The sequence below is a fragment of the Mobula hypostoma genome, chromosome 26 (genome assembly GCF_963921235.1).
Source record: "Mobula hypostoma chromosome 26, sMobHyp1.1, whole genome shotgun sequence".
Classification (NCBI taxonomy): domain Eukaryota; kingdom Metazoa; phylum Chordata; class Chondrichthyes; order Myliobatiformes; family Myliobatidae; genus Mobula; species Mobula hypostoma.
In genome coordinates, this window is record NC_086122.1 from 26,899,107 (window position 1) to 26,927,106 (window position 28,000).

The 28,000-nt window shown below is 38.6% G+C and overlaps 1 protein-coding gene across 1 annotated transcript; it reads right to left on the bottom strand.

The window, feature by feature from the left end:
- Nucleotides 1-178: 178 nt before the first annotated feature.
- On the bottom strand, nt 179-27,702 carry psmb2 (proteasome 20S subunit beta 2). The gene is made up of 6 exons (XM_063033654.1): nt 27,501-27,702; nt 25,473-25,595; nt 18,163-18,233; nt 3,476-3,638; nt 1,924-1,973; nt 179-359 (listed from the first exon to the last, which is right to left on the bottom strand). The coding sequence occupies exons 1-6, from the start codon at nt 27,589-27,591 to the stop codon at nt 258-260; spliced, it is 600 nt and encodes a 199-aa protein (XP_062889724.1). The 5' UTR covers nt 27,592-27,702; the 3' UTR covers nt 179-257.
- Between the last annotated feature and the right edge of the window lie 298 nt (nt 27,703-28,000).

The following is a 28,000-nucleotide window of genomic DNA, read 5'->3' on the forward strand; positions in this document are numbered from 1 at the left end:
ATAAGAGTAGATTTTCAACCTGTATTTCAGAGGTGTTAGTTTTGCACATTTTTTGCAAATTATTTCTGAATTTTTTTCTAACTGATGTTGCCATTGAATGTTGTATCAACATAAACGTGAAGTGTAATATCTTGTGTTTGTGTATAAGCAAGGTCGTATTTTCAAATAAACTCCACAGTTTAGTGAACCTCAGGCTTTATTGGGTCTGTATACATAATAAATTTCTACAAGTAAAAAAAAGCCAAAAAAGGGTAAAATTATATCTGTGACACAGAAATCTGCGCCATATCGTGAACACCATCCTTATCGATGATCCGGACAGTAAAGGAGGGAAGATTCAGAATAAATCGCTTCTGGATCTGAAAAGACAAAATAATTACAAGTGAATCTGAGCATTGTCAACTGATACATTTTAATCACATAGAGGCTCCATACAGAAATAACTTCTTCCAGCTATGACAATGAAAGATGGGGTACAATGGAGTAAAAGGGCACACTGTATACAATGAACATTTGTTAATCCCCATATTACCACAGCATGGAAGAGCCATGTTTTAAAATAGGGGTACCTACCCTTCATACTGTGTACTGAGGTTTCCCAGAAAATATTAAAAGCAGCATTACAATTATATGGGGAAAAATAAAGAAAGTAGTCAAATGAAAGTCTACACTCCCATTTAATCAATAAGTCAGAGGAATGCAGCATGGATGCAGGCCCAATGAGCCCATGCTGACTATAGCACCCACCCACCTAGTCCCAATTTCCTGTGCTCGCCCTGCATTACCTACCCAAGTGTTTTTTAAAATGATACCATTACACTTGCCTCAACCAGCTTATTCCATCCTTCATCATCCATTTCATATGAAAGTTGCCCCTCAGGTCCCTTTTAAACCTTTCCCCTCTATCTGACCTGGAGAAAAGACTGCTATTGTTCATGTCCCTTGTGAATTTGTACACCTCTAAGTTTACCCTTAGTTCTCCTGCACCCCAAAGAACAAAGACATGGCAAAGCCTCCCTCTTCCTGTAACTCAGGCCCTCTAGTCCTGACAACATTCTCAAAACTCTCTTGCTTTTTTCCAGTTTTTTTCCTGCAATTGTTTCAGTTGAATCCTATAACAGGGCGACCAAAACTGTATACAGTACTCCAAGTGTGGCCTCACCACTGACTTATACAACTGCAACATTATGCCCTAAACTCTTATACTTAACGCTTTTGACGATGAAGGCCAATGTGCTAGCCGACTCTTTCACCACTGAGAAACTACTTTCCACCACCAACCTGTTTCTTACCGTTAAGCCAATTTTGAATCTACCAAAGTAGCTCTCCTTGGATTCCACAGCACCTGCCCAGGTGGAATTTATCAAAGGCCAAATAGACATCTACTACCCCACCCTCGTATACCTTTTTAGTTACCACTTCAGAAAACTAACAAGTTTGTCAAGTACAACTTTCCATGCACAAAGCCACGTTAATTCTTCTAAATCAGTCTCTGCTGCTAGATCCTGCTCCTTAGAATTTCTTCCAGGAATTTGCCCACTACTGTCTGGCCTGCAGTTTCTGGGCTTGTTCTTGCCAGCTTTTCTAAACGACAGAACAACATCAGCCACCTTCAGGGTGCCAGGATGCACACGCCTAAATGAGGGATGTACTTAACCAGAGCAGCTCATATTTTCAAAACTCAGTAAAAGCCTAGAAGCATCCTTTAATGGAACCCTCTGTACTGAGCAAACCTAATGCTACCTGTTCAGAGAACACCATGTGGAGAAAATTATAAGGACCAAACTGCATTCTCCTCATTCTTTGATGTCAATGTGTGAAAATATAAACATATGCAGCTAGTTTCAGAAACCCCAGAGGTGAACAATGTCTTTATACAAGAACAAATTTTCTTATAGAATTCCATTCAGATTTGGATCTCACCTCTTTCAAGCATTTCTTCAAGAGCTCCACTGCCTCTTCGCGCGTGAGATCTGCGAACACATTGTTTCAATTTTGAAATCTTCTCAAAATAAAAACAAGCCCCCATCCCCCTCCCCTTACAAAATTAAATAAAGTCCAGACTAGAAAACAGAAGTTATCTGACTCACAGCTGAACACAGTCCATATGTAAAGCAGGCTTTTTAAACAGAATCAGGCCCACTCAAACTGCAAGATGGAACGAATCAATTAGTTTTTGGAAATCGAAACGCATCAGAACCCGCCTCCTTTTCCTGGTCCAAACCCGGGAAAAAGACAGGCACCTCTTAGATTCAATTTATTACAAACAGGGTAATGAGCTCCATCTGCAGATGCTGGCTGCTCTTAGCGCAATTCTTTCACCAGCCTCCTGCTGAGCATTAGATTCATCAACGCAAGTGACACGTGCTTTTTACTTCCAAGAGTAAAGACCTGTGCTTACTCTTCCAGAAGGATACATGATATAGATAATTCCACTTAACACATCGAGAACAATTTTATTCATTGGGTGTTTTAAAAGAAATTCAAGGCTGTTAAAACTCTTACAAGCTATAGTTAAAGGTGAAACGATAGTATTAAAACCATAGCTAGTTAAAAGTCCAGAAATGAAACACATGAATCTAGAATTAATTTTAATTGTCAAAATTTAAAAAAAATTGTTAGTAAATACTATTGCAATTACATATGCACAAGTCCAAATAAAGCTTTTTTTCTTACATTTAAAATGCTTCAGAAAGATTGTCCAAATGTACTTTGGAATGTGCAAAAGAAGATCAAATTCTAATTGTGAAAGGATTACAATGTGTTTTAATACTGTAAAGAAGAAAAAACTTGGCATGAGGATACACTTTTTAAAATTTCTTCTTTGTCTTTTCCTCTCTTCTAAAGATTTTTTTCTGTACATTTTAAATGACAGAAATGCCTCCACAGCCTTAGTCTTGGCGATAAATAAGAACTAAATTACCAAATGATCATTCACAAAAATCAACCATTTTATCATAAATAGGAAACCAACCTAATTTTAAAATTATCTGGTGTATGGAAGATTGACTTCAACCAGCTTTGCACAGCTGGCTTCACTAAATGTACATTGGCCGCTTCAGAAGAAACAATTCACTTCCTTCTGGAAACTGACCTTTGGACTGGAATAAAGTTAGCAACTATACCCTGCTCAGCTACCGAGTATTCAAATAGATTAAGTTAACAAAATACCAATAAACATTGAATTAGTTGCCTAACCATTTTGCTGAATTAAGGAGTCAGTGCTGACTAAATTAGCATAATTAAATGACCAAGACAGAACTGGAAAGTTATTGGTGACTGACACTGGCAAAAAGCAAAGTCTGCACGAGCAAACAATATATTCACAGATCATTACTGTGGTGTAACCGAGACTTTTGTACAGAAAATATTTTAAATTCAGTGATGCCAAACAGTTTAAAAAAAGGGTCAGAACATAATGACTTGCATTTATGTAACACGATTACAATATTTTCTTTACCACAGATGCACCCACCTGGTTTGTAGTATCGGTCTAAGATACTGAGGGTCAGGAAAGCTCCGTATCCGTGAGCAGCAAAAGGGGCTTTTGCCAAAGTTGCCAGGTAATCCAAATAGTAAAGTGCAGGGCCTTCATGTTCATCACAACCAGCTAGAAGCATGTTCACATGGTAGGGTGTCTTTAAAACAAAATGGGAGGAGCGCGATCATCATTCAAAGCAAACCAACTTAGATCGTGATAAGCAGCACTAAATACATTCCGACTGCATTGCTCACATCCTGATTAGCCACTGGAAAACAAGCAATTGTTTCAATTTTAGAATTAATATGGCTTCTTAACAAACAAAAAATACTCAGAAGCACAGCACAACGATAGAGATGATTATGGGAATTGGAGTTACTGCATAAATATAATCACTGTTGATCTGAATTAAAATATTTCAAGTATCACCGACTAAACATTTAACTGAGCAGCTGTGAGGCTTTGATCCAATCTTTTTTTCATTAACATTCCTTTATGCCAAAGATATTGAAGTACAGGTCATTATGATTTCCCTTAGATTCAATAACCAGAAAATATATTGCTGGTTTCATATTAATTATTAATGGGAATTAAAGCTTAAGATGTGGTTACAAAACACAAAATATTATATTATCAGTTTTTCTAGTGGCACCATGCCTCTCTACTGGGTTTAACCCACAGTGAAGCTTGAGAATTACATACATTCAAAACTGTTCACTGCTCTTTAAATTGTGCAACCAAAACTTGGTTAAGTGTGACTTGCGCTTTATGTCTGTTCTTCAATATTTAATGAAAAGGGATAAACCTTCAATTTTAAGTCCACCTTTTTAAAAGCGAGTATTGCTTAAGTGGTCCAGTGTATTTTAGGTTTGTAAAATGACAAGTGATACAGCTATCATGTACACAGAAAACCTAACCAACCTTATGCATTTCCAATCCACTGCCTTCATGCAGCTGCTATGAATTTGTCCAAAGTGTGTTTTTTTCCTGCCTTTAGCTGATAACAAATTACTGACAGTAGACAACAGAACAGTGAGACACAAGATAGGGTCTAAGCAAATACAAGATTGCAAGTGGCCTAAAATTGTAAATAAGAAGAACCCATTTTCCTTCGCAGAAGAATTCAAACTGGTGATATAGATTTAAAACTAACGGCATGAGGATCAGAAGGAAGACGAGTAAAACTTTTGATCTGCCTTCAATGATGACAGAGACATAATCTCAATATATTCAAGCCCTTCCTGAAAGGGTAATTGGTTCTGTGACTAGCAGGGTTGTGAAGCTGGTAATGGAAAGGAGCATTAGGTTGGCTAGCAACACACACACACAAAAAATGCAGGAGGAACTCAGGTCAGGCAGCATCCGTGGAAATGAATAAACAGTCGGCATTTTGGGCCAAGACATCTGTTGTTTATTCATTTCCATACATGCTGCCTGATCTGCTGAGATCCTCCAGCATTTTCTGTTTGTTGCTTTGGACTTCTAGTATTAGTTCTTTCAACAAGCATAGACATGGGCTGAACATCATTTTCCTCTGTATCATAATTTTTAACAGTGAACGGTAAGTAAAGTGGAAGAAAACTTATGAGGTGAGTGATGCAAAAGAACAATGTGTATTTTGTGGAAAACTATGAGAGCACCTTAGTTAAAGTGGAATGAGAAGGGGTTTGCTGAATATCTCACCTATTGAAAATCTATATACGTAGGGTATACAAGAGTAACACACAAAATGCTGGAGGAGTTCAGCAGGTCAGGCAGCATCGTTGGAGAATAAGCAGTCAACATTTTGGGCCAAGACCCTTCATCAGGGATACATAGGATCCAGCAGGGTATAATTCATAGTTCCACAGTCTGTGCAAGTATCAATGCTTTAATATATCAGATGGGAAATTCAAACAACAACTGCAAATCTAAAACAAAAGGTCTCCCTCATGTATCCAGATGTACATCACAGTAATTTTAGTAAAATAGCTACAACATGCATCTTATGGGTAGCTTCAGAGATCGCAGAAATTCTGAAATGCTATGAAAAAATTCAAAGATCCTGTTTTCATTTATTTTCTATCATTCTAAAATAATGCTATGTTAATTTAAAAAAAATAGCAAGTCCCTGATGCTGAACACTGAGAAGAATGAAGAATTTTATACTGAAGTCAAGCACCCAAAGAAGTGGAAATGGCAAAGGAAAATATACAGCAAGAGAAATTATGTGAATGATAGTTAACAAATTAACCGTGAAATTTGGACATCAATTATGACTCGAGCAAAGATAGAAAGGGTTGCTGTCATATCCAAATTACATCAGATGATCAATGTACAATAATCTAAACAGAGCTTTTATATAAAAAATGAAGTCATTCAAGGCATCAAAAAAGATGTCTGATTAAAAAAATTATTGTGCGTTAATGAAGAAACTGTGTGAAATAACAGAGGCATAATAACTAAGCTAACAGTTAAAGAAACAAACAAGATAAGCAGCATACTCTTGATGGGTTTCTCTGCGACATCTGGTGAAACAAGCTAACAGTTCGGGCAGAGAGCAAGGAAGTACCCCACCGAGCAGTGGAGCAGGAGCGTTAATCTCATATTGGACCTCTTCCAACCCCCAGCAGCCATAATTAAATCTTTAGAAGCTTGCACCAACAGCCGGCACAGTTTGAGGAAGAATAAAATACTGATGAAGGAAGTTACACTGACTGACTTCTTTGACCAATCCCAGCAATCAATTCCAAAAGATAGTTCATCCCAACTTAACTAGAATGGTGACATAACCTCAAAATAAAACCAAGTTACATTAGATCTTTAGTCTCTGTCTTTGTTGAGTAGAATACAATAAATTGTGGGTTGGAAGTTCAGGAAAAAAAAACAAAGCTGCTATTATACCTTCATATTTAGCTTAGAGTATTAAATGCTTTTGCATATCAGTTTAGCTTTGTTTTAAAAGGCTCAGGAACAAACACTACTAGATGATAATCAAAATCTCTTTCAAGTTTAGTTAGATTTACCCTATTCCTAATGGGGAAACTCATGGGGCCTAGTGCCACCCACAGAAGCTACCAGCAGAGTTCAAGTGCCTTTTATTGAACTGAGAGTCATATACTATTTTTCTCCCACGTCTACACCATCAATTCAAATTGTTTTGGTTGAAGAAAAACAAAATGGGTCAACATCCGACACTTTTTGGAAATGGTTAACATCATTCCACATACATGTGAAGAAGCCTATTCTTGGTCCACATGACCAGGACAGGCCAGGTTGTCATTATGGAGAGGTACTGTATGTGCAGACAAAATAGTCAGGATGATTTGAACCCACTGGTGCAGGTTAACAAGCAGCAGGCAACAGATGTGCTTTAGTTGCAATGAGAATTATACAAGAATAAGAGAAGACTTGCATGCTGCCTTTATTGGCTGCATCTAATTACCTTTTATCATTCAAAATCACACTAATTCTTCCATCATTTCCTGTTTGAAAGATAGTAAAATAGCAGTTTCCTGCATTTGTTTGAGGGAGGGTCAGTAGAACAGGGTCTTGCATTAGAAAACTACAATTTCATAGCTCACAACTTATATTGACCCAGGTCTTCTGTGTGGAATTGTTGGCATTTACCTCTGTTGCAGTGCCTATGTGATACTTACAATAATAATATGTACAAGTCCTCAACATACTATCACAGATTTTCCAACTGCCCTTAAACACTGCTTCCCATGACTCCAGCAGAGACGGGTAAACAAACACAGATTTCCTATTCTTAAACTGGGTCAGTTTAGATCTGGCACACAAAAAGCAAGTTCATTCATTTGAATGGAGAAGAGCAGCCACAAAATAAGAGGGCAAGTATAAAGTTATTTTGCATCATTTAATACTGTATTTAATTGCCTTTTAGCATTTTAAGAGCATTAATTGTTTTTAAGTTTAAAGGAATACTTAATTTTTAGTAGTTTTTGAATGCTTGCAAACATCAGAGACATTTGCGAACATTCATCATCTTTGATAGTTAGTAAGCCTGTGGAGCTGTTTTAACTAGCCATCACAGCAATTTTGTGACAAGGTTTGCTTGTCACGACTGCAAATGCTTTACACTGTACAGGGGCTCACTGATGAGCACAACATCTTGGAAGTTCAAGGAAGTTAATGCCAGGGAATCCACTCCAGGTTAAGAGCAAGTTCAGTGGATAGGCATCTTGGTATAAATTACAGGCCATGGAAATGTTTCAATAAGACAGCCCTCCCTCAAATAATCAGCATCAAACTACAATGAAATTTCACAACACTGACGAAGATGGAAATGACTTGCAGATATATCATATAGAAAAGGAAATTAGTCTTTGACCAGTTGAGCTAAGTGGGCTAATCATTGCAGCAGTGAGCTTTTTGCTGTCTCCAAATCTAATTCCAATGTTATCTTCCTTCCGAGTTGGTGTTCCGTACATTGTGATGAGGCCATAAGGAAAGAATCAGTATTTATAAACAGTAAACAAAACCTCTTATGATTTCTCTTTCTCTAATTATCTACAATAGTAACCAAATCACAATTTCTAACAAAATAAGGTAAAGGAAGAAAAATATTGTATCCCACTATCCTTCGGTCTTATCGGCAAACTAGAGAAAAAGGCAAGGAAGATTCCAGATCACACATACAAGTTACAAAAGCATGAGCACTTACGGGCATCCTTCATTACCAGACTCCAGGCTTTAAAAGGGAGAAGAAAAAGCCCCCAAGTCAGGGGTTCCCAAACCCCTTGGTTAATGGTGAGGCTCCATGGCATAAAAAAGGGTGGAAACCCCTAAGCCCGAAACTCAAACAATTTTTTGTGAATTGTTAGGGAACTGGTTATTCTTGGATTTCTTTTCCTATAAATTTGAATGAAATGAAACTGAATGTTTGACATTACAGGTTACTGTTCCTGCAAGTGAAGTATCATTTCCCCCTGGAATTGTACTTAGCTGCATGCTACTCCTAAACAATTAAATGTAAAGCAGCACTGGCCTAGATTGTTCTAAAAGAACACCAGATGGGTCACAGAACTCAGCGTTTATTGCAGTAAACACGAAGCAGATTTCAAAATAGATCTGTTGAACTTGAATTATTCTGAGAGATTTAAAAACATTAATAACAAGAGAAAGTTTTCAATTATGCACATCGTTGCTACTATGAACACTTCAAGAAATCGTTTATTCATACTTTCAGACAGATCAGATGTTCTGAAATACCATGCATTGTATGCAGATATTTAAGTATGAGTATTTATAAAGTGCAGGAACAAAATTACTATTGTAGGATTTACACAGGGTTGAATCTAGAAAAACTCTGGTGGATAAATTGGAGCGAGAACTTGGGGTGCAGGAATGCAACAATACAGACTTGGATTCAATGTTTCAGCCAGTTGTGTGGAGAGCTGCCAGCTAAAGGCTTTACACAGGTCAGCACACGTCTGATTCCTGCACCTGAATGCTACAGCACTAAAGTATGAAATGTGCTGGAGGTTAGATTCTGCCACATTCTACTTCCTGCTTTGCCGCTTGATACAGCACTGAATCCAAGGGCAGAACTCAAACTTGCTGTGCACCGACGCCAGATGTATTTTGCATCTGGATCCTTGGCTTTATGCCAGCCAAGGCTGGCATATGTTGTGCAAGTCCACTCACAAGAATGGGGTCACTGACTTGAATAGAAAAGGCACGTGGAAAAATCTTTCTTTTAATTATGTTTTATGTTTTTAATTAAGTGTCTCCAGTCATGTGTGTTTTAATTGAAGGTTATTTTAATTAACTCACTTCAATAACTGATTTTAAATATCTTCAGTTGAAAACACCCTTAAAGGTGAGTCAATTAGAGACCAGCGTAATCCTGGGATAGAGACTCATGACCTGCCATAGGCTCGATGCTTATTCCTCAGCCTTTTTGGAACCATATTGGGACCAAGTCCTCCTGTTCAATGGACTCTGGGTGTATGTGAGCCAAATTTATGCCACACCATGCACAATTCAGCATATGTCATTAACGTATTCACTATCTTTACAGTAACTAATAAACAAGTGTAAAATGTATATACACACAGTATTAAACCACATTATTTAGTACAGTGACAGTTCCTCCCATTACTCATTCTTGCACCAGCTTTTAATTAAAAAGGTTACATTTAATGATTTCCTATGTGCAATTGATTACATGCATCTTGTAATCCTGACACATTATTACTCAATATGTAGCCAAAGGATTAATTTCAGTAATATTCTCCAAAAATGAAATGGCTTAAATAACATTTTAATGCATTTCAGAGTAATGGTAAGAGACCAACTTTGTTGCCACAAATGAAGAACTTAAAATATGTTAATTCAGATATAATGGAGTCTTTCAAAACAATGGAGGTCCTTTCAGAAGCTTCAATGCTTCCTTCAATTTACAGCATATGGGTCATTCATACTATCTGAAATGAAAGTAATTCTGATTTATCTAATCATCAATATAAATTTGGCAGTGGGGTGCTACTTCCCTATGTAATTCTTCAATTACCAGAACTGCACTATGTTAGCTTCTGCTGCAGCTGTAAGTAGTCAAAGAGTCACTGAGTGCCAGAATTTAAAGCACAAGAATTCAATACAAACACCTAAAGGGCAGGCTCAAATTTAATATTAGTTGCTCCAAGGATAAAAATATACAAAAAGTATGTTGCAAAGACTCACAGAAATAATGTGTATTTCCAAGTGCTGATAAAAATCTTATAAATTCACTTGCGACAAACATTATTGTTCATTTTGCTATTTAACATACTAGCTTGACAATTCAGGGGCTCCATGGCAGTGTAGCGGTTAGCGTAGCGTAATGCCCGAGGTGTCGGAGTTCAATTCTGGCATCCTCTGTAAAGTGTTTGCACCCCCCCACCCATGAGATTTCACCAGGTGCTCTGGTTTCCTCCCACAGTCCAAAGACATACAGGGTGGGATAACTGGTCCTTGTAAATTGTCCCGTGATTAGGTTGGGGTAAATTGGGGCTGTCGAGGGTGCTGGGGTAGTGCAACACAAGGGCTAGAAGGGCAAATTCTGCGCTGTATTTCTATATAAAATAAAATAAGAATTACAGAATCAAAAGTTATGCGGGTATGATGGCTCATTCAGCACTTAATACTTAATCTCCAACTTCTCTCTCAAAAATCCCCTGAAAATCTCAGAATACCCAGAAGCTTTTAGTAATATAGCTCCATACCAGTCATATTTATGAGCATTAAAAACTGAGTATTTCAAATATAGAAACATGGTACAAATTACTTGTATAAACTTTTGTGAGACTTCATGATGCCAAATAACCTTGAAGTATTCAATCACCATAATGGTCCATATTCCTTGACAGCAAATTCCTTGAGTGAATTCTGAAGACTGAATGGGTAGCACTTTAAGAGATGCCAATAAAAATACAATACTTTGAAACATTAAATCTTTCTGTGGAAGATTTTGTCTTAAAATTACAAAAAACAAGTCACTTCAAAATAGATAATGAAATATCAGCGTTTAAGCGGTACAGTATATAAGGAAGAGCTAAAGACGATTGAAACACACATGATGAAATGTAGTGTGATACATAAACAAAGACTGGCAAATGTGTTAAGTCAGTGAGTAAGTGATTTATGCCACCTTTTCAAGATTGATTAAAGATGCAAAAACATTGGCAGAGGCAACCCTATAATGTGAACAATCCTGTGTAGAAGGTACCAAAATCATTTGGAAAGGAATTTGACAATTAAACTAAGCAGCATACAAGGCAGGACTGTTTCTTGGCCCTGACTGTACCTTTGATATTGCTGCTGATAGGGAAAGCTGAAAAAATATAGTTGGCAATTCATCTCTACCACATGCAACTATTTTACAGCTGCACTTCTGATTATTCAAATGCGAAGACTATTCAATGTATGGAGCCGTTCAGCGATAAGAATTTACTCAGTTTGAAAGTGATCACAGAAAAGAGGCATTAATGTGGCATTATCATTCCATCAAGTGAATGTGGAATACACTCCACAGGTGGAATATGACCTGAATTTTCTTTTAAAATCATTCTAACCTCTGAATGAACCCCTCAAATTTTAAGCATCCTTAGGGTTAAATAACAGGAGGATAAAAATACCTCATTAATTCAAATGAACGTTTTCATTAAGTTTGCAGGACCTAAATAGACATGAATATTAAATATAATTGGTGCAAATCTTTTCTAAAAACCGGCATTATCAATGACAGCAATTCCACTTCTTCAGACATCATAGATTGGAGCCGTGAGGGTGCCAAGTGTCTGACTGGGGAAGAGATTACCACTGAAGCTCAGAAAGAATAAAGGTCTAGCTTGTAACTGAAGACAAGTGCCTGGGATTCAGGAAACTTATTTCAAGGCTAGGATTTTGTAGATTTGTGGGATAGGAATTAGCTGAATTATCAAAATATGGGCGACATCTTACACAGATCTGAAATATAGAACACAGAACAGTACAGCACAGGAACAGGCCTTTCAGCTCACAAGTATAGGATGTAACATTAAAATTTTATTGTCCAAAGAGAGTCTATGCTGGTCACTTCTGGGAAACTTGTTTTAATTTCTCCTATAATTCTACAAAAGAAACAGTGAACAGAGAATAAGGTCAACCTTGTCTGACTGTCGCAGAAATTATGTCACTTAACAATACATCATCTCAGGAAACGCTCAGTCAAATCTTCAGAGTGAGATGTCCCAGAAACTATCGTTTTATGTTTCACTCTGGATGAAGACAGTTATCAAATCACATAATACTGAAAGGATTTCATGCAATTGAGTTGTAGCCAACAACTTCGCTTTATAAATGGGACAAACCGCAATAATTAATTTTTAGAACAAGCTATTTTTTCTTTTTGTTATTTTAATTAAAAACACCTTCCAAAAGCCAAATTACATTGCATCAGAAATCAGTCGCCCAGCTTTAATTAGATTTTATCGCTGTTAGTTATATCCTGAAACAAAATGCTTACTTAATATTATAGTACTGTGCAAAAGGTATGTACACACACGTAATTTATATATATATATGTATACACATACATACACACACACACAAAAACACATGTAAAACACGTGTCGAAGACTGTTGCGCAGTATTGAATTTGTCAATGTGGAGCAGAGAACAAGTTTGTAAATCTGGCAGAAGCAAAGAATGTTGGGAATGGTGAGGGGGAGCACTGCAGGAGGGGTGTGAGACAGGTGGCCGAGAATGAGTACCAGGGCAGGGGGTGGTGGGAGTGCATACGCACCCAGCCCTGAGACACCAGGCAAAGTCATTTGATTCCAAACAATTGGTTTATTGATTACAGAATATCTACCTGGTGCTTTCCACTCCTTCCCCTGTTCCCCAACCGTGATTCCCCCTTTCCCTGCTGCCTTCCGACTCTCAGTCCACAACAGAGACCCAATCAAAATCAGGGTCATCATCACTCAAATATGTCATGAAATTTGTGCTTTTTTTTGCAGCAGTACAATTACTACAGTACTGTGCAAAAGTTTAATGGTCTTTTTGCAGTAATGGTCTGTGGCTCAGTATCAGGAAAACAGATTTTTCATCTGATTTTTTTGGCATTAAATGTTACTTTCTCCAGAATGCAAACAATAATGATAATGACATGATGTTGTTAATTGTTTCTACTCTCTCCACAGATGCTGCCTGACATATTGAATATAACCTGCAGATTGTCTTAATTTCAGATTTCCAAATCCTCTAGATCTTTTGGTTTCAATAATTATGTGGAACACTGACTTCCCAAGTGCTATCATTAAATATGTTTAACTATCCTAAGCAGTAGGCAAGATCTGTCCATGTTCTGGTCTCCAAAAACAATTTTGCCAATTACTATGACATGATTTATCCACAGTTTCAAAAACACATTAGTGCAGCAGATGGCTGAGATTAGAATTTTAACAGGACCTGTATCTGTTTAAGTGCTCTGCCACCAACTCAGCCATTCACAGTCTGCAATTTGGCAATTTCTCAATAGCAGTCTCATGTTCAAATAATCATTGACAAACACTAGATTTTTTTTTAAATGATTTGGCCAAAAGCTTTCTGGTCAGCTGCTGGTTACCTCAATGTTTTGTTCAGTTTAAGAATTACGTGGAGGATTTGCTATTTATTTATATCTGCATTTGCATAGTTTATTTCCAGTTTCCAGTCACTGTTCTATAGATTTATTAAGTATGCCCGCAGAAAAAGAATCTCAGAGTTGTATGTGGTGATATGTACATACTCTGATAATAAATTTTACAAGAGTTTTAACTCATGTTGATTAAAGGAGCCAATCATTTAGCAGGACATTTAAAAAGAAAAAATTGCTAATTTCTAGATATAATAACCATGTTCCAATTAAATAATAGCAGCCGGCCAGTGGTGTAGTGATGCTAGCATCGGACTTCCAGGCAAGTGGTCCCGGGTTCAAATCTGGCCAGCTCTTTACATGTTTTTCATCTGTGCCGGGGTGAGCATTGAGCTAGTAACTCGACCTCGTAAAAACAGACAAATGCTAAGGAAACAGCAAAAAATGCTGCCCCATACGCCACAAGGCGTGGAGAGGAACAACAGCAATAAAAATACTAAACTCAGTTGTACGCTATTGTGGAAGTTTGGAATGTAGCTGGTGACAGAATGTCTGGAAGAGAGCTAGTTGACTGGATTATCAACAACTCAAATGGTACCAAAGTAAAAACCATTTCCTGAGGAGACTGAGGTCCTTTAACATCTGCCGGACGATGCTGAGGATGTTCTACGAGTCTGTGGTGACCAGTGCTATCATGTTTGCTGTTGTGTGCTGGGGCAGCAGGCTGAGGGTAGCAGACACCAACAGAATCAACAAACTCATCTGTAAGGCCAGTGATGTTGTGGGGATGGAACTGGACTCTCTCACGGTGGTGTCTGAAAAGAGGATGCTGTCTAAGTTGCATGCCATCTTGGTCAATGTTTCCCATCCACTACATAATGTATTGGGTGGGCACAGGAGTACATTCAGCCAGAGACTCATTCCTCCGAGATGCAGCACAGAGCATCACAGGAAGTCATTCCTGCCTGTGGCCATCAAACTTTACAACTCCTCCCTTGGAGGGTCAGACTCCCTGAGCCAATAGGCTGGTCCTGGACTTATTTCATAATTTACATATTACTATTTAACTATTTATGGTCCTATTACTATTTATTATTTATGGTGCAACTGTAACGAAAACCAATTTCCCCCCGGGATCAATAAAGTATGACTATGACTTAAATCTGATTTTATGGAAAATTCATTTATTACTTAAAGAGTCTCAACAGTCCTGATGAGGGGTCTCGGCCCAAAATGTTGACTGTTTACTCTTTTCCAAAGGTGTTGCCTGGCCTGCTGAGTTCTTCCAGCATTTTGTGTGGTTATTATTTATGAATATGCTTGACCAGTACTACATTTCTTGGTGATTTATCTTCTGCATAGCAATAAGCATTAATTGAATGCTGCCTAAATAAAAAGAAAACTTTCCTCAAATTTCCTGAAAGGAAATATCACATATTCAGGCTAGGTTCTGCACTGAGGCTTTGAGCATGTTCTAATGCTACCATTAATCAATATAACAAAACTAACACTGGCATGATCTAAACCATAGGTCTATTAGCTGGAAGACTGACACACGTCTGAACTGAGAAACGTAATTTGAACGAGCTGAGACTTGTTTAATGTGATGTTACTATTATACCATTCAGGATTCAATGTGCGTTCAACCACGCAAGACTGCCATTCTACCAATGGTGAAATACCTGGATTACGTTAATCTATTTGTAATAAGAAATGGAATATCGGAATCATATTTGCCCACTGATTTCGCCCACCTCATTCGGACAGCAATCTGTAAATAGGTTTCACACAAAATACCTGTTCACCAATGATCCAAGTTGACATGTTCTGACATTAACTTATTCCAAAACTAGGACAAAAATATTAAATCTTATATTATAATCTCCAATCACATTTGAGACTCCTGAGGTTAACACCCTGTCAAACACACTAAGCATCATGAATTTTATCACTCGTGGGGGCGGAGTCAGATTAATAATTGCAGCTGGTTGTGCTGTCTAGGATCCAGAACAGGCAGCAACTACAGCTCTGGGACATCAATGCTATTCCATCTTTTAGCTCACTCGAAACACATTCTTCCATTGAGATCACAATTCCAATCCACCAGGGAAAATTAAACAGCTGGCTCACTAAAAAACGTTAGGTGTCAAGGGAGGGCAAGGTTCAGTGCCAATACAACATCATCAATTATGGATAATTTAATTGGGATGTTTTGCCCACCCTTCTGTGCAGAGTGCAATGGGGGGCTGATGAGGCTCGCTGATTAGATGTCTGTCACTGATCATGTGATTAGCAACATATGGCACAGGTAAATGCTGTGAATGGTTTGAGCTCCCTTGCTGGAGCATGGTAATTGTGACTTGTTACAAGTGATTAAAATAAATTCTATAATAAGGTAATTAACAAGATTTTGGTTAGTGGAGGTCGTGAGGTGCAGTTGAAGTCCCCAGTGTTTGATCCCCGCAGCCTGCCCATGCCTGGACTTGCCCAACAGCCTGCCTACTCCAGATGGACTGCACAACGGGGAGACCACTGGCACGGACAGATGTGTTTTCCTTGAAGGGTTGGGAGTGAAGTGGGATGGGCTTGGGGGGGGGGCGTGGAGAGTAAAGAGGAACGTGTCTTTTGCTAAAATACTTACCCAGACAGATGCATTAAAGCCAGAGCTGAACTCCATAGTAAGATAATAGTTTCAGACAGAATATTCCAAAAGGGTTAATAAACATTTTGAATTTACAAAGTCTAATTTAAGCACGATGCAGAGGAGCCCTTTTTTTTTTACCTTTTGTTTTCATTAGCCCAACCCACAGCTGAAACCTGTACAGTAGCTTTTACATATAACCTAATTAACCCACTTGAATCCACTAGGAATTGAAAACACCAATGAAAACCCACATTGAAGAACCTGGAAATATTGGTATGACACTGCACAATGGATAGATTTCTGTATCTTACGCAACTGTACCACTGACAGTCTATTTTGCATCTCCGGAGGACAGAATCCCCTGGGATGAAAAGACAAGACCACATGGGCAAGATACACATTTTCAAATAATGAAGCCAAGACTAATCTGTATTACCTTGGCCACAAAAGGACAACTTAGGGAGTAATGAATGATAACAGAATGCAGTAAATGCTCACAACCACAAATATATCAACAACAGCTAAATAGCTACAGATATACACATTTTTGAAGTTTTACTGACAAACTAGCTATGGAAAACTAACTGTGCTAACAACAATGTGGATTCCCTGTTTCATGAGGGCCTGTAAAATGGAACATCAGTATTAATATCTTCAAGTTTAAAAAAAACATACTCCAAGTTGATAAAATAAATGTGCAAATATGATACCATAGATTTATTAATATTATTTTTAAATCAAACTGCAGGACAATATATGCTTGAGAAGGACATTTTATAAATCTGCCCTCACTGACTTTTCCTCAGAAAAGATGTACCATGCTAATAACAATAATAATACATAGAGATGCTCTGGGGAAACAAACACTAATGATATTTGAACTGAGCTTGTATTCGGTACTGTAAATTTGAGCTATCCCAGTTATGTTATGATAATATGGGTAAATAACATTACTCTAGTGAATTCCCATAGGTTCACATTTTATAACAAAATGGAAGTTACTCAAAGGGGCTAATTAACTATAGGACAGAAACAGGTTAAAAAAAACTTAATATTGAATGCAATCCAAATTAGTTATGCGCATTACCTACTCAATTTAACGAGATGGCATGGTAGCTTAGTGGTTAGCACAAAGCTTTACAGTAAAGTGTTGACCAAGTTTTAGGGTAGAAAACCCATTAGATAAGAACTTTCTGGACTAAAATCTCATTAGCAAGAGAAAATGGAGGGGAGCAGCATTTGCTTTGTGCCAGCCTGGCCTAATTGGTATATTCCTATTATATGGCAGAGATGTCAGGGGTAAATTTTTAATGCAGAGAGTGGTGAGTGCGTGGAATGGGCTGCCAGCAACGGTGGAAGAGGCGGAAATGATAGGGTCTTTTAAGAGACTCCTGGACAGGTACACGGAGTTCAGAAAAATAGAGGGCTATGGGTAACCCTAGGTAATTTCTGAGGTAAGGTCATGTTCAGCATAGATTTGAGGGCCGAAGGGCCTGTATTGTGCTGTAGGTTTTCTATGTTTCTACAGGAGACTGGGGTTCAATTCGCTCCACTGCCTGTTAAGGAGTTTGTACATGCTCCCCGTGACTGTGTGGGTTTCCTCCCACAGACCAAAGACGTACCAGTTGGTAGGTTAATTGGTCATTGTAAATTGTCCTGTGATTAGGCTCGGATTAAATTGGGGAATTGCTGGGTGGTGTGGCTCGAAGGGCCGGAAGGGCTCATTCTGCACTGCAGCTCAAGAAATAAAAAAAAAAACAAGATCTCAAGAAAAGATTATTACTCAAGGGGAAAATGATCAGGTTTAAAAGCCCAATTATGTACTGTAACATTATACAAAACCAAATCTTTAAAATTATGCACTGAACTCCTTCCTAAAAAGGAAGAATTTAGACTTTTACTATAGCTTTTAGTAGCGACGTTCAGCTTACTTACCCGGCTGCGGAGGTACTCTGCTAAGTTCTTACGAGTAAAGTTAGCAGCTGCCGTAGGAGACAGTTCATAACCTAAGATGAAACAAGGATGAAAGGTCACCAAATTTTATCTATAAATTGATATTTAATTCTGAACAAAACTGCACCTTTTCCTTTCTCATATTAATACTGCACTCATTGCTAAATTTTCAAAAATAGCTAGTGAAATAGTTGATGCATTGGCTTTAACCTCCAAAATTCCCTGGACAAGGGGAAGGTCCTGTTAGATTAATAAATAATAATGTAATTCCTTTATTCAAAAAGTCCATTGGATTAACATCTGTCATTGAGAAACAGTCAGAAGCCATTGTTAGATTATCTAACAGGTTACTTTAGAAAACTAAGGTAATTCGACAAGACGATATATTTTACTGATTGGGAAATGATGTTTAACCAACTTACACAAGTTCTTTGAAGTAACCTGTTGTGGATAAGGGATAAAAAAGGATGAAATATACTTGAGATTTCCAAAGGCATTTGATAAGGTGCTGTATCAAAGTCTACTGTAGAAAATGATAGCTCAACATGTAGAAGGATATATATTGGTATGGATGGAAGACAGGATAGAGAATAGAGATAAATAGTCTTTTCCTAGTTTGGAAGACGTAGCAAAATGGCATAGGACAGGGGTCAGTATTGGGAACTCTTTTTTTTTTGTTTACAATTGATTTAAATAATTTGGATGAAGGCGGCACAAAAGTTTGGGTGTAAATTTGCTGATATCACCTTGGTAGTAAAGCTGGTTGTAAAGAGGATGTAAGAAAGCTGCAAAACTATATAAATAGATTAAGTAAATAGCTGAAGATCTGGCAAATGCAGCACAAGTTTGAAAACTATGAATATGTCAATTCTTAAAATAGAAGTGGATGCATTTTTTGGTAAGCAGGTGAAAGATTACCAGGGAGGCAGGCACAAGGAGTTGAGATTACAATTGGTCATCTTACTGAAAGCTTGTGGGGTCAACAGTGAAGAAATGTTACACAATGTTATTCATCTATACAATATATAATGACTGAAATGGTGAAGAAAGAATTGTGTCCGCTTAACCAAACACTGAAGAAAGTTGTGGTTGACATCCAACTATAGCAGTTGTCCATAATTTAGGTTGACAGCATGGAAAGACTTCAATGCCATACTTCTTTTTATGCTTACTGGCAAATCTTTACTATTTAAAGTGGGAGAGAATACGGTAGTTTGGATTGGCTGCTTGTTTATAGGGACTGGAAGTTAAGTCGCAAGAATTTCGTCATCAGTGCACAATTGAGTGTCATACTTGCATTTATACTGGTCCGACTCATTGTTCTGATTGGTTGCCTGTCAAGCCAGACCACTATAAATGCGAGCACTAGGCAGAAACAACACTCAAATGCACACTGATGATGTCACCTCAACCGGTGATGAAACGTTTACGACCTAACCTCCAGGCTTGGCAAACAACCCTAAAAGCAAATCTCTACTATTTCTCTACCATATCTCTAAAATCAAACTTTTTTGATTGTGCCTCATCAGATATTTGCAAAAATAAATTCAAAATGGACATTTTAGAATTTATCCTGTCCTGTTCCTTTTGATGAAATGTACTTTTCCCCGATCCACAAACTGTTTTCCTCCCACACCCACAGAATTGCTGTTTTAGAGCTTCCACAGAACACCAAACTTAGCTGACTGCTGCTTTTCATGTAAGATGAACCCCAAGATGTGGACAAGATATTAAATTTGCATTCCATGTCATTTCAAGTGGAAGTAAAGAGTCCTGTGGAATTACTCATAGAAACGTAGTATCCTAGTCAACAGGCCTTTTCACAAAACTACCAAAAGCAAAGGAGCATTGCTCAGACCTGGAACTAATCCCACGGGATGTGTGGAAGTTATTTGGCCAAGTTTCAGTAAGTAATAAGCAGAATTCATATGAACTTTATCCACTTCATCAGCATACAATATTCTTTCCCACAACTGGAGATGACTGTTTCTACTGTTAGATATCAAGGTGCTTTGAGAGTGCTCCAGAAGTACTTAGCTTTCATGAAAAAAAAACTACCCTAAAGCTACAGTGTGGGGAGAAGGCAAAATTAGTGGTAAGGCAATGAAAGCTTCACAACAGTATTGCTGAGGAAAAAGTATACTAATTTTAATTCTACATATATTTGGCAAGGCAAAGTTGATAAAGCTGATATTAAAATGAAGATGTGCAAGCATAAATATGAAAATATCCGATTTTTTTCAGAAAACAAAATACATAGGAAATTATAGAGATTGACCTGCCCAATGTGATAAGGTAAATGTATAGCCACCACTTTAATCAAAGTGGTCAAAGACAAATATCCTGAGCTACACATTTATAACAAATGAGGAAGCAGTAGTCAGGAATACGGATTGAGATGCCATCAAAGCTGCTGGTTCTTTGGAAAGGTACTCTACTGAAGTAACAAGCCACTCTTCCAACAAATAAGTGAGCACTGGGATGACTTTGTGTAAAGAAATGCTGTCAGCAAAATATCAATAGCTGCTACAAGTATAAATTCCCTGATCTAAAGCCCTGAAAAGCTTACAATCTCTTACAGAAATGAAAGCTGTCATTCAAGAAAGTAAATGCGCAAATATGATGGAGTGCCAATGACAAAATAGAATTTAAATCAAGGCTAGGCTACTTTTCTATCGATAATGAAAGTCAACAGAGCAACTTGTCATTTCATTGATACCAACCATGATGGTGGTAGTCCATATAGTCCAGAAAAATTAGAAATGCTATTAAAAAAAATTGGAAAAAGCAGCTGACAGCCCAAAGCCACAGAGAATGCAAATTTCTCAGTATTTCTTAAAATTTGAAAAGATGCAAAGTGATAACTTGTCTGCAGTTAGTCAAGTTTATTGTCATTTAACTATACATGTACATCTTGTAAAAATGAGACAACATTTCTCCAAACCACGGTGTAAAGAACCGTATTACACGATAACTTATGAAGGCAAGGATAAAAATCTACAGATGAATCACACATAAATAACATACTAAAGTGCATTAATATTAAATACTGTAAGGTATAGAACTGATTAACCAGTGACACTTCGAAAATGATGCAGCAGGGAGTTCAAAAGCCTAATGGCCTGGGGGAAGAAACTGTTTCTCATCTTGACTGTTCCTGTTTTTTCGCTCTGTAGTCTCCTGCCTGATGGTAGAAAGTCAAAGAGGATGGTGGAAGGATCCTTAATAATACTAAGGGCCCTGCTTTATACCTGACCAGTTAAGATAAAGAACTTGCAGTGAACAGAAGATAGAAGAACCAGTTCTCATGTGCAAGTGCAATTGCCACGACCTAGTCTAAAACCTGATGCTCATGCTAAGTTTAGTGGAAACTCTATGTATTTAAAAAAGCAATTTGGAAAAGTTCACCTATGCAGCAACGTAACAAATGAAGCTCTTAACCAAACAGACTAATTTATAATTGTATTCTTTAGTTAAACTATTTCAAATTTCTTTACAACAATCAACAATAATCAAGCCAAGAAAGTATATGAACTTTTGATAGGTTACTGAACATTTCACTTACTGAATCAAACTTCTTGGCTGGCTAGGTGTGCCCCAATTTCAATCCCAGCACATGGAAGCAATTTCAAAGTGAATATAGAGCTAAACAGAAACTGAATCTCTTAACTGTTATTGTGTTGTAACAAATAATTGAATGAGGGTGTTATTACACCAAAGCTAATCCCACCACTGAGCACATCTGCAGAGTGCTGTGGCAGGAGAGCAGCATCCATCATCAGGGACCCCCAGCACCCAGGTCATGCTTTCATCAGGAAGAAGGTAAAGGAGCCTCAGCACCAGGTTCAGGAACAGCTAACACCCCTCCACCATCGGGCTCCTGAACCAGAGGAACAACTTCAAGTAACCTCACATGCCCCATCGCTGAACTGTTCCCACAACCTAAGGACTCACTAGTCCATGCTCTCGCTATTTATTATTATTTCTTTCGCATTTGCAGTTTGTTGTCTTTTGCTCATTGGTTGCAGTCTTGCATTGATTCTATTATGATTCTTGGATTTACTGAGTATGCCCGCAAGAAAACGAACCTCAGGTTTGTATATGGTAACATATATGTACTTTGATAATAAATTTACTTTGAATGTTAGATCTTAATGCCACAATTAGAACAAGACGAAGAGTATCTCCAATTATTCATTATGAAAAAAAAATTGCATATTATTAAAGCAAAGTTAAGGCATAAAGCATTTAAAAAATGCACTCATGCTGCAAGTCAATTACAGGTGATCCCACATTAACAGGTTAGGATTGCATGTGGATGCACCAGCGAACAACAGTCATGATCTGCAGATGGTTCACGAAACTACTACTTTTACTTCTTTCAAATAGGGTTCTGCTACTAAGCTGCATGTGATTCAAACCTGTGAGTTACATTTTGATGGTGTGTTCTTTGTGCTGATTGAAAGATCTGTGCTTCATTGTCTCTGAGGGAGATCAGTGAGTTTGGAAGCAGAAAGTGCGGCCTGGAAGTCTGGACATGGGGTGCGAGCCCATGATCGACTCCAATGCTTCTCTCCAATTGAGGCAGCGAGCAAAATTGAAGCTGACTAAGATGAGAGCAGAGGACAGGACAGCAGAGCACCGTCTGCCCATTTTTCCTTTTTCCTCTCCCTCCCACTCGCTGCCGCCAGAGGGAAAGTGCAGGAGTCTTGTGTTCCACGTTGCAAGGATTGATCGGCGATCCCTGTGGCTGTGGACTCTTTCTGGGAGAGTTTGAGGTTCATGTTGCATGTGTTTCTGGTTACTCTTTACTGCTTACTTTTTTGAGTGGTTTGATCGGTACAATCAATACGGACTCAGTGAAGATGAGCTCTGTGGTCTGCAGTTGGCCAGCGGCGCAGAGCTGAACGGAATACTCCTGGTTCGATGTTTCATATCCTATGAGTTGTTTGCTCACTTTTTGCTGTTTGCGCAATTTGTTCTTTTTTTGCGCGTTGGGTGTTTGATGCTTTCTTTGAACAGGTTCCATGGCGTTTCTCTGTTTTGTGGCTGCCTGCAGGAGAACGAATCTCAGAGTTGTATCTGTATACATACCTAGATATTAATGTACTCTGAATCTTTGATTTTCTGTAATACAAAGCCATATCATCTGCACGTGTCAAGAAATTAGTCCGAAAAAATTGCGTTATTTGCTTATCTTTATTTCTCCCACAAACTCGAGTAAATTTTATTCTATCTTGGGTGGTAATGTACGAATTCTGTATGAGTAAATTTCTGTTACCCGAACAGCTGTAAAATATGGCAACAAGGCTCAACAATATAATATTGGCCTTGGCTTTCATGATATTAATGTACAAAATGTTTAAATATTGGCAGCTGTCAATACATTATTTATTGAGATGCAGCATGTAATAGGCCCTTCGAGCCACACCACCCAGCAATCCCCCAATTTAACCCTAGCCTAATCACGGGACAATTTACAAAGACCAATACATGTCTTTGGACTGTGGGAGGAAACCAGAGCACCTGGAGAAAAACCATGCGGTCACAGGGAGAACGCACAAACTCCTTACAGGCAGCGGAGGGAATTGGTGCTGTAAAGTGTTGTGCTAACCACTATGCTACCGTGACCCCCCCCCCACATTATTTACACAAGATGATTCAATCTGACAATTCTGAGATAGTCGTCAGCAAATGCAACTTCAGCAAACAAAGATTTGCAATGAGACACAAAATTTAAATATGTAGCTTAGGAAGTTATTATTGTCACCTAAGAATATGAACTCCTGAGAAAAAGGCACCAGTTGCTGAGCTACCAAACCAGATGCAAAAGAAGTTTTAGTACTTTTAAAAGTGCAACATAAAGTATTTAACAAAAAAGATAACAGCCAGTAAATTGAATCAAACAATACTGCAACACAACATTGCCTGGGACATTTAAGCTATTGATCAGTCTGTTCATTTACATGGTAAATGGTAGGGCATTAAAGAATGCTTTAGAACAGGGGGATCTAGGAATAATGGTGCATAGTTCCCTGAAGATGGAATCTCATGTGGATATGGTGGTGAAGAAAGCTTTTGGTTTGCTGGCCTTTATTAATCAGAGCATTGAGTATAGGAGTTGGGATGTAATGTTGAATTTGTATAAGGCATTGGTAAGGCCAAATCTGGAGTATTGTGTACAGTTCTGGTCACCGAATTATAGGAAAGATGTCAATAAAATTGAGAGAGTACAGCGGAGGTTTACTAAAATGTTGCCTGGGTTTCATCTCCTAAGTTACAGAGAAAGGTTGAACAAGTTAGGTCTTTATTCTTTGGAGCGTAGAAGGTTGAGGGGAAACTTGATAGAGGTGTTTAAAATTATGAGGGGGATTGATAGAGTTGACATGGTTAGACTTTTTGCATTGAGAGTGGGGAAGATTCAAACAAGAGGACACGAGTTGAGAGTTAGAGGACAAAAGTTTAGGGGTAACATGAGGGGGAACTTCTTTACTCAGAGAGTGGTAGCTGTGGGGAATGAGCTTCCAGCAGAAGTGGTTGAGGCAGGTTCGATGTTGTCATTTCAAGTTAAATTGGATAGATATATGGACAGGAAAGGAATGGAGGGTTATGGGCTGAGTGCAAGTCAGTGGGACTAGGATAGGGTAAGAGTTTGGCACGGACTAGAAGGGCCGAGATGGCCTGTTTCCGTGCTGTAATTGTTATATGGTTCTCTTATAAAGTTTGCCCTAGAGTCATGTTGGGTGGTGGGGAGGAGATACATCTCTGCCAAAAATGCAAAGCGCTCCTTCCCTCCCTTGGGCAAGGTGTAGGACCTGCTTAATGCCCCCCCACCTCGAATCAGGGTGACATGAAGCCACAGGAGCAGTGGTGGATGGTCATATGAGCAGCTGGTGCAAGTCCTGGTTATGTGACCACTAACGCCAGGCAATCTCTGAAGCATATTGATAATGGCTGTGGTCACCCGTCTTATAAAGATACGCTCAGAAGGAGGCAATGGCAAATCACTTCTGCAGAAAAATTATGGTCTGGAAAGACTATAATCGCATACATCATATGACATGGCACCCGACGAACAAAGAACCATGGCCCCACGATAGCCTTAAAGCTCTGATTCAAGGGTTGTCCAAGACTAAGTGAAACACAGGAGAATACTAACAAAAGGTACCTCTTGATAAACATTTCAGTCACTTTCTCAAAGCAAGTACATAACTGCTATCAATTCTAAAAACTAAGCAGCATTTTAAATTAGGTTCTGAGCATAAAAGATGAAATGAGAAACAATTACCCACCATTTCGCATTTTGTAAAGCTGTACATTTTTCTGAATGTATTCTGCAAATTGGACAGTGTCTCCAGCTTCTCCAACACACAACAATAAGATCTTCTCACTCAGTTTAAACATTTTATCATAATCTAAATGAAATAACAAAAATCACAAGGCATTAATAAACATTAGAATCACCTAGCTAAGTGAAATAAAATCTACAAATGCTAATGAACAGAAGAGCTGAACATTTCACTCAAAAATAATACAATAGCCATTGAGAGGACAATGTGACTTCATAAATTAAAAATTTGCAAAACTAGTGAAGCAGGTAGCTTTATGCCATTTGACATACACACTTCAAAAACTCAAATAGCTCCAATCTTTGTTCAAAATCAGCAGACATTTCAAACTCAGAAGACGGAATAAAATCCAGCTTTGAAAAGATTGCCCAAACTTGAGAAAGTGCTATCACTGTACTTTTAAGATGTATTTATTAATGAAATTGGATAGAAGAAATGAAACATCCGACAATTAATGCCTTTTTTTTACACTGAATGTAAGAATTCAGTAAGTGAGAGACTTGAATTTTAACAGAGGCAAAAACAAAATTACAAAGTTAAACAATTATTAATTCTCTCTTTCATGCTGGAATGGAAGCCTTTAAAGCCTTTGTTGTATAGCTTCAATAAAATGTTAATCTCCATTTTGTCTCTTTGAAACTGGCAGTTCAACCTTCCCAGCCATTCTTTCACTTTCATTTTGCTTAGTAACACAGAAGCAAGACCTCAAGAACACACTAAAAGGCATGTGGAAAGTGATGGCTGGGCACAAATATTGTGGATCAGTAGAATTAATTAGGCCCTGTCAGCCTTCTGTGTATCATATTAATTACAGAGAACTCTATGCATCAAATTTGTACTTACATTGGAACCTCAGATGGCACCCTAAAATGCAACTTAAAAAACACTAGTTATCAAACTTCCAAAGGCAATACTTTCAGTGCTCTTATAGCTTATTAGAGAAATACTTTAGATGTCCACAACAGTATTTCCAAAAAGCCTGTTAATTATTTTTAGCATTTATGAACAATTTTTGACAGCATCAGCGGGGGCTAATTTCGTATAACTTAAATCAAATGCATTTTACAAAACAGACTTTCTGTACAGAGAAATGTAAAAATCTGACAGATTAATGGCACCGTGACAACAAAACACTGCCAATAGCAAGCAGGGTGCTAATGTAACTTGTGTCAATATTCTCAGTTACTGAATTTACTTCGTTTTCTTTTTTTAACGAATGGAAACACTAAATATATTACATCAGATGAATCAAAATCAAGTCATCTGTACAAACTTAAAAATCTTTTGGAAAAGTCTATGGGAATCTAACCTCACTGGAATCAATTTCACCAGTAACTAATTTATCTACTATATCAACCAAATGAAGAGATTTACCCATTAAGGTGCTGGGAACAGATTTCCATAATTACCTGAGTTAGAAAAAAAACGCTTTTCACATTACTTACAGACTTATACAGTTGGCCAGTTTCTCTGCTGTACCTTTTGGCCCACAGCATCCATTCTGACGTTTTAATCCTATTTATCCTCAATAAGATTGTATTCTTCTATTTGAGTGACTGGATGATGCCCTTTGAGTGCAGCAAATGCGTCTGATCCCACGACCTTCCCAACAGGCCAGTCCAGATGTCAACAACAGGAATTCTGCAGATGCTGGAAATTCAAGCAACACACATCAAAGTTACTGGTGAACGCTCCTGACGAAGGTGTCTCGGCCCGAAACGTCGACTGTACCTCTTCCTAGAGATGCTGCCTGGCCTGCTGCGTTCACCAGCAATTTTGATGTGTGTTGCTTGAGTCCAGATGTCAACACCAGTTTATAACGGCTTTTGGTTGCGAAGCACGCGAGAAAAAGACCAGGGAATATTGATGCATTACTTGGACTAGTGTTATCACTGAGCCGCGGATAGTAGATCAGGCTAAGGCCCAGGTACGGCACTGGTGCCGACTACCCCTTCCCAACCGTCGCCTTACCGTGCTTCATGGCAATGATGCTGCTGGCAGCCACGGTATCAGACGCCACCAGGACGAAGTCCAAGCCCTGAATACCGATCAGGTACTCCATCGCGGGGCCCGCTCACACTGAGAGTCCGTGGATGATTAAGCGCCGAACCGAGGACCGCCGGCCCTGTGTAAGACAGCAATTCGCGCACTCACTGCCGGCGCACGTTGACGACGTCACGCGCAGAGCGAGGGCGCGCGCGCGATGCTGCGGTCAGCCCGACCACGTGACCGGGGGGGGCGAAGGTCGCGGGAGCTGCGGCGGGCTCGGGGGACGGACCGAGGGGAACCGGACAGGCCTGGGGTGGGTTATGCTGCACGGGAACCGACTTCTCGGACCACTGAGACTGCAAACACGAGAAAGTCTGCAGGTGCTGGGAACTGTGGCCAACTATCAGCCACATAGTTACCGCAGTCCTGCATTATATGGCAAGATAGGGGATGTTTGGGCGAAGAGTAATTGTCAGTATCAC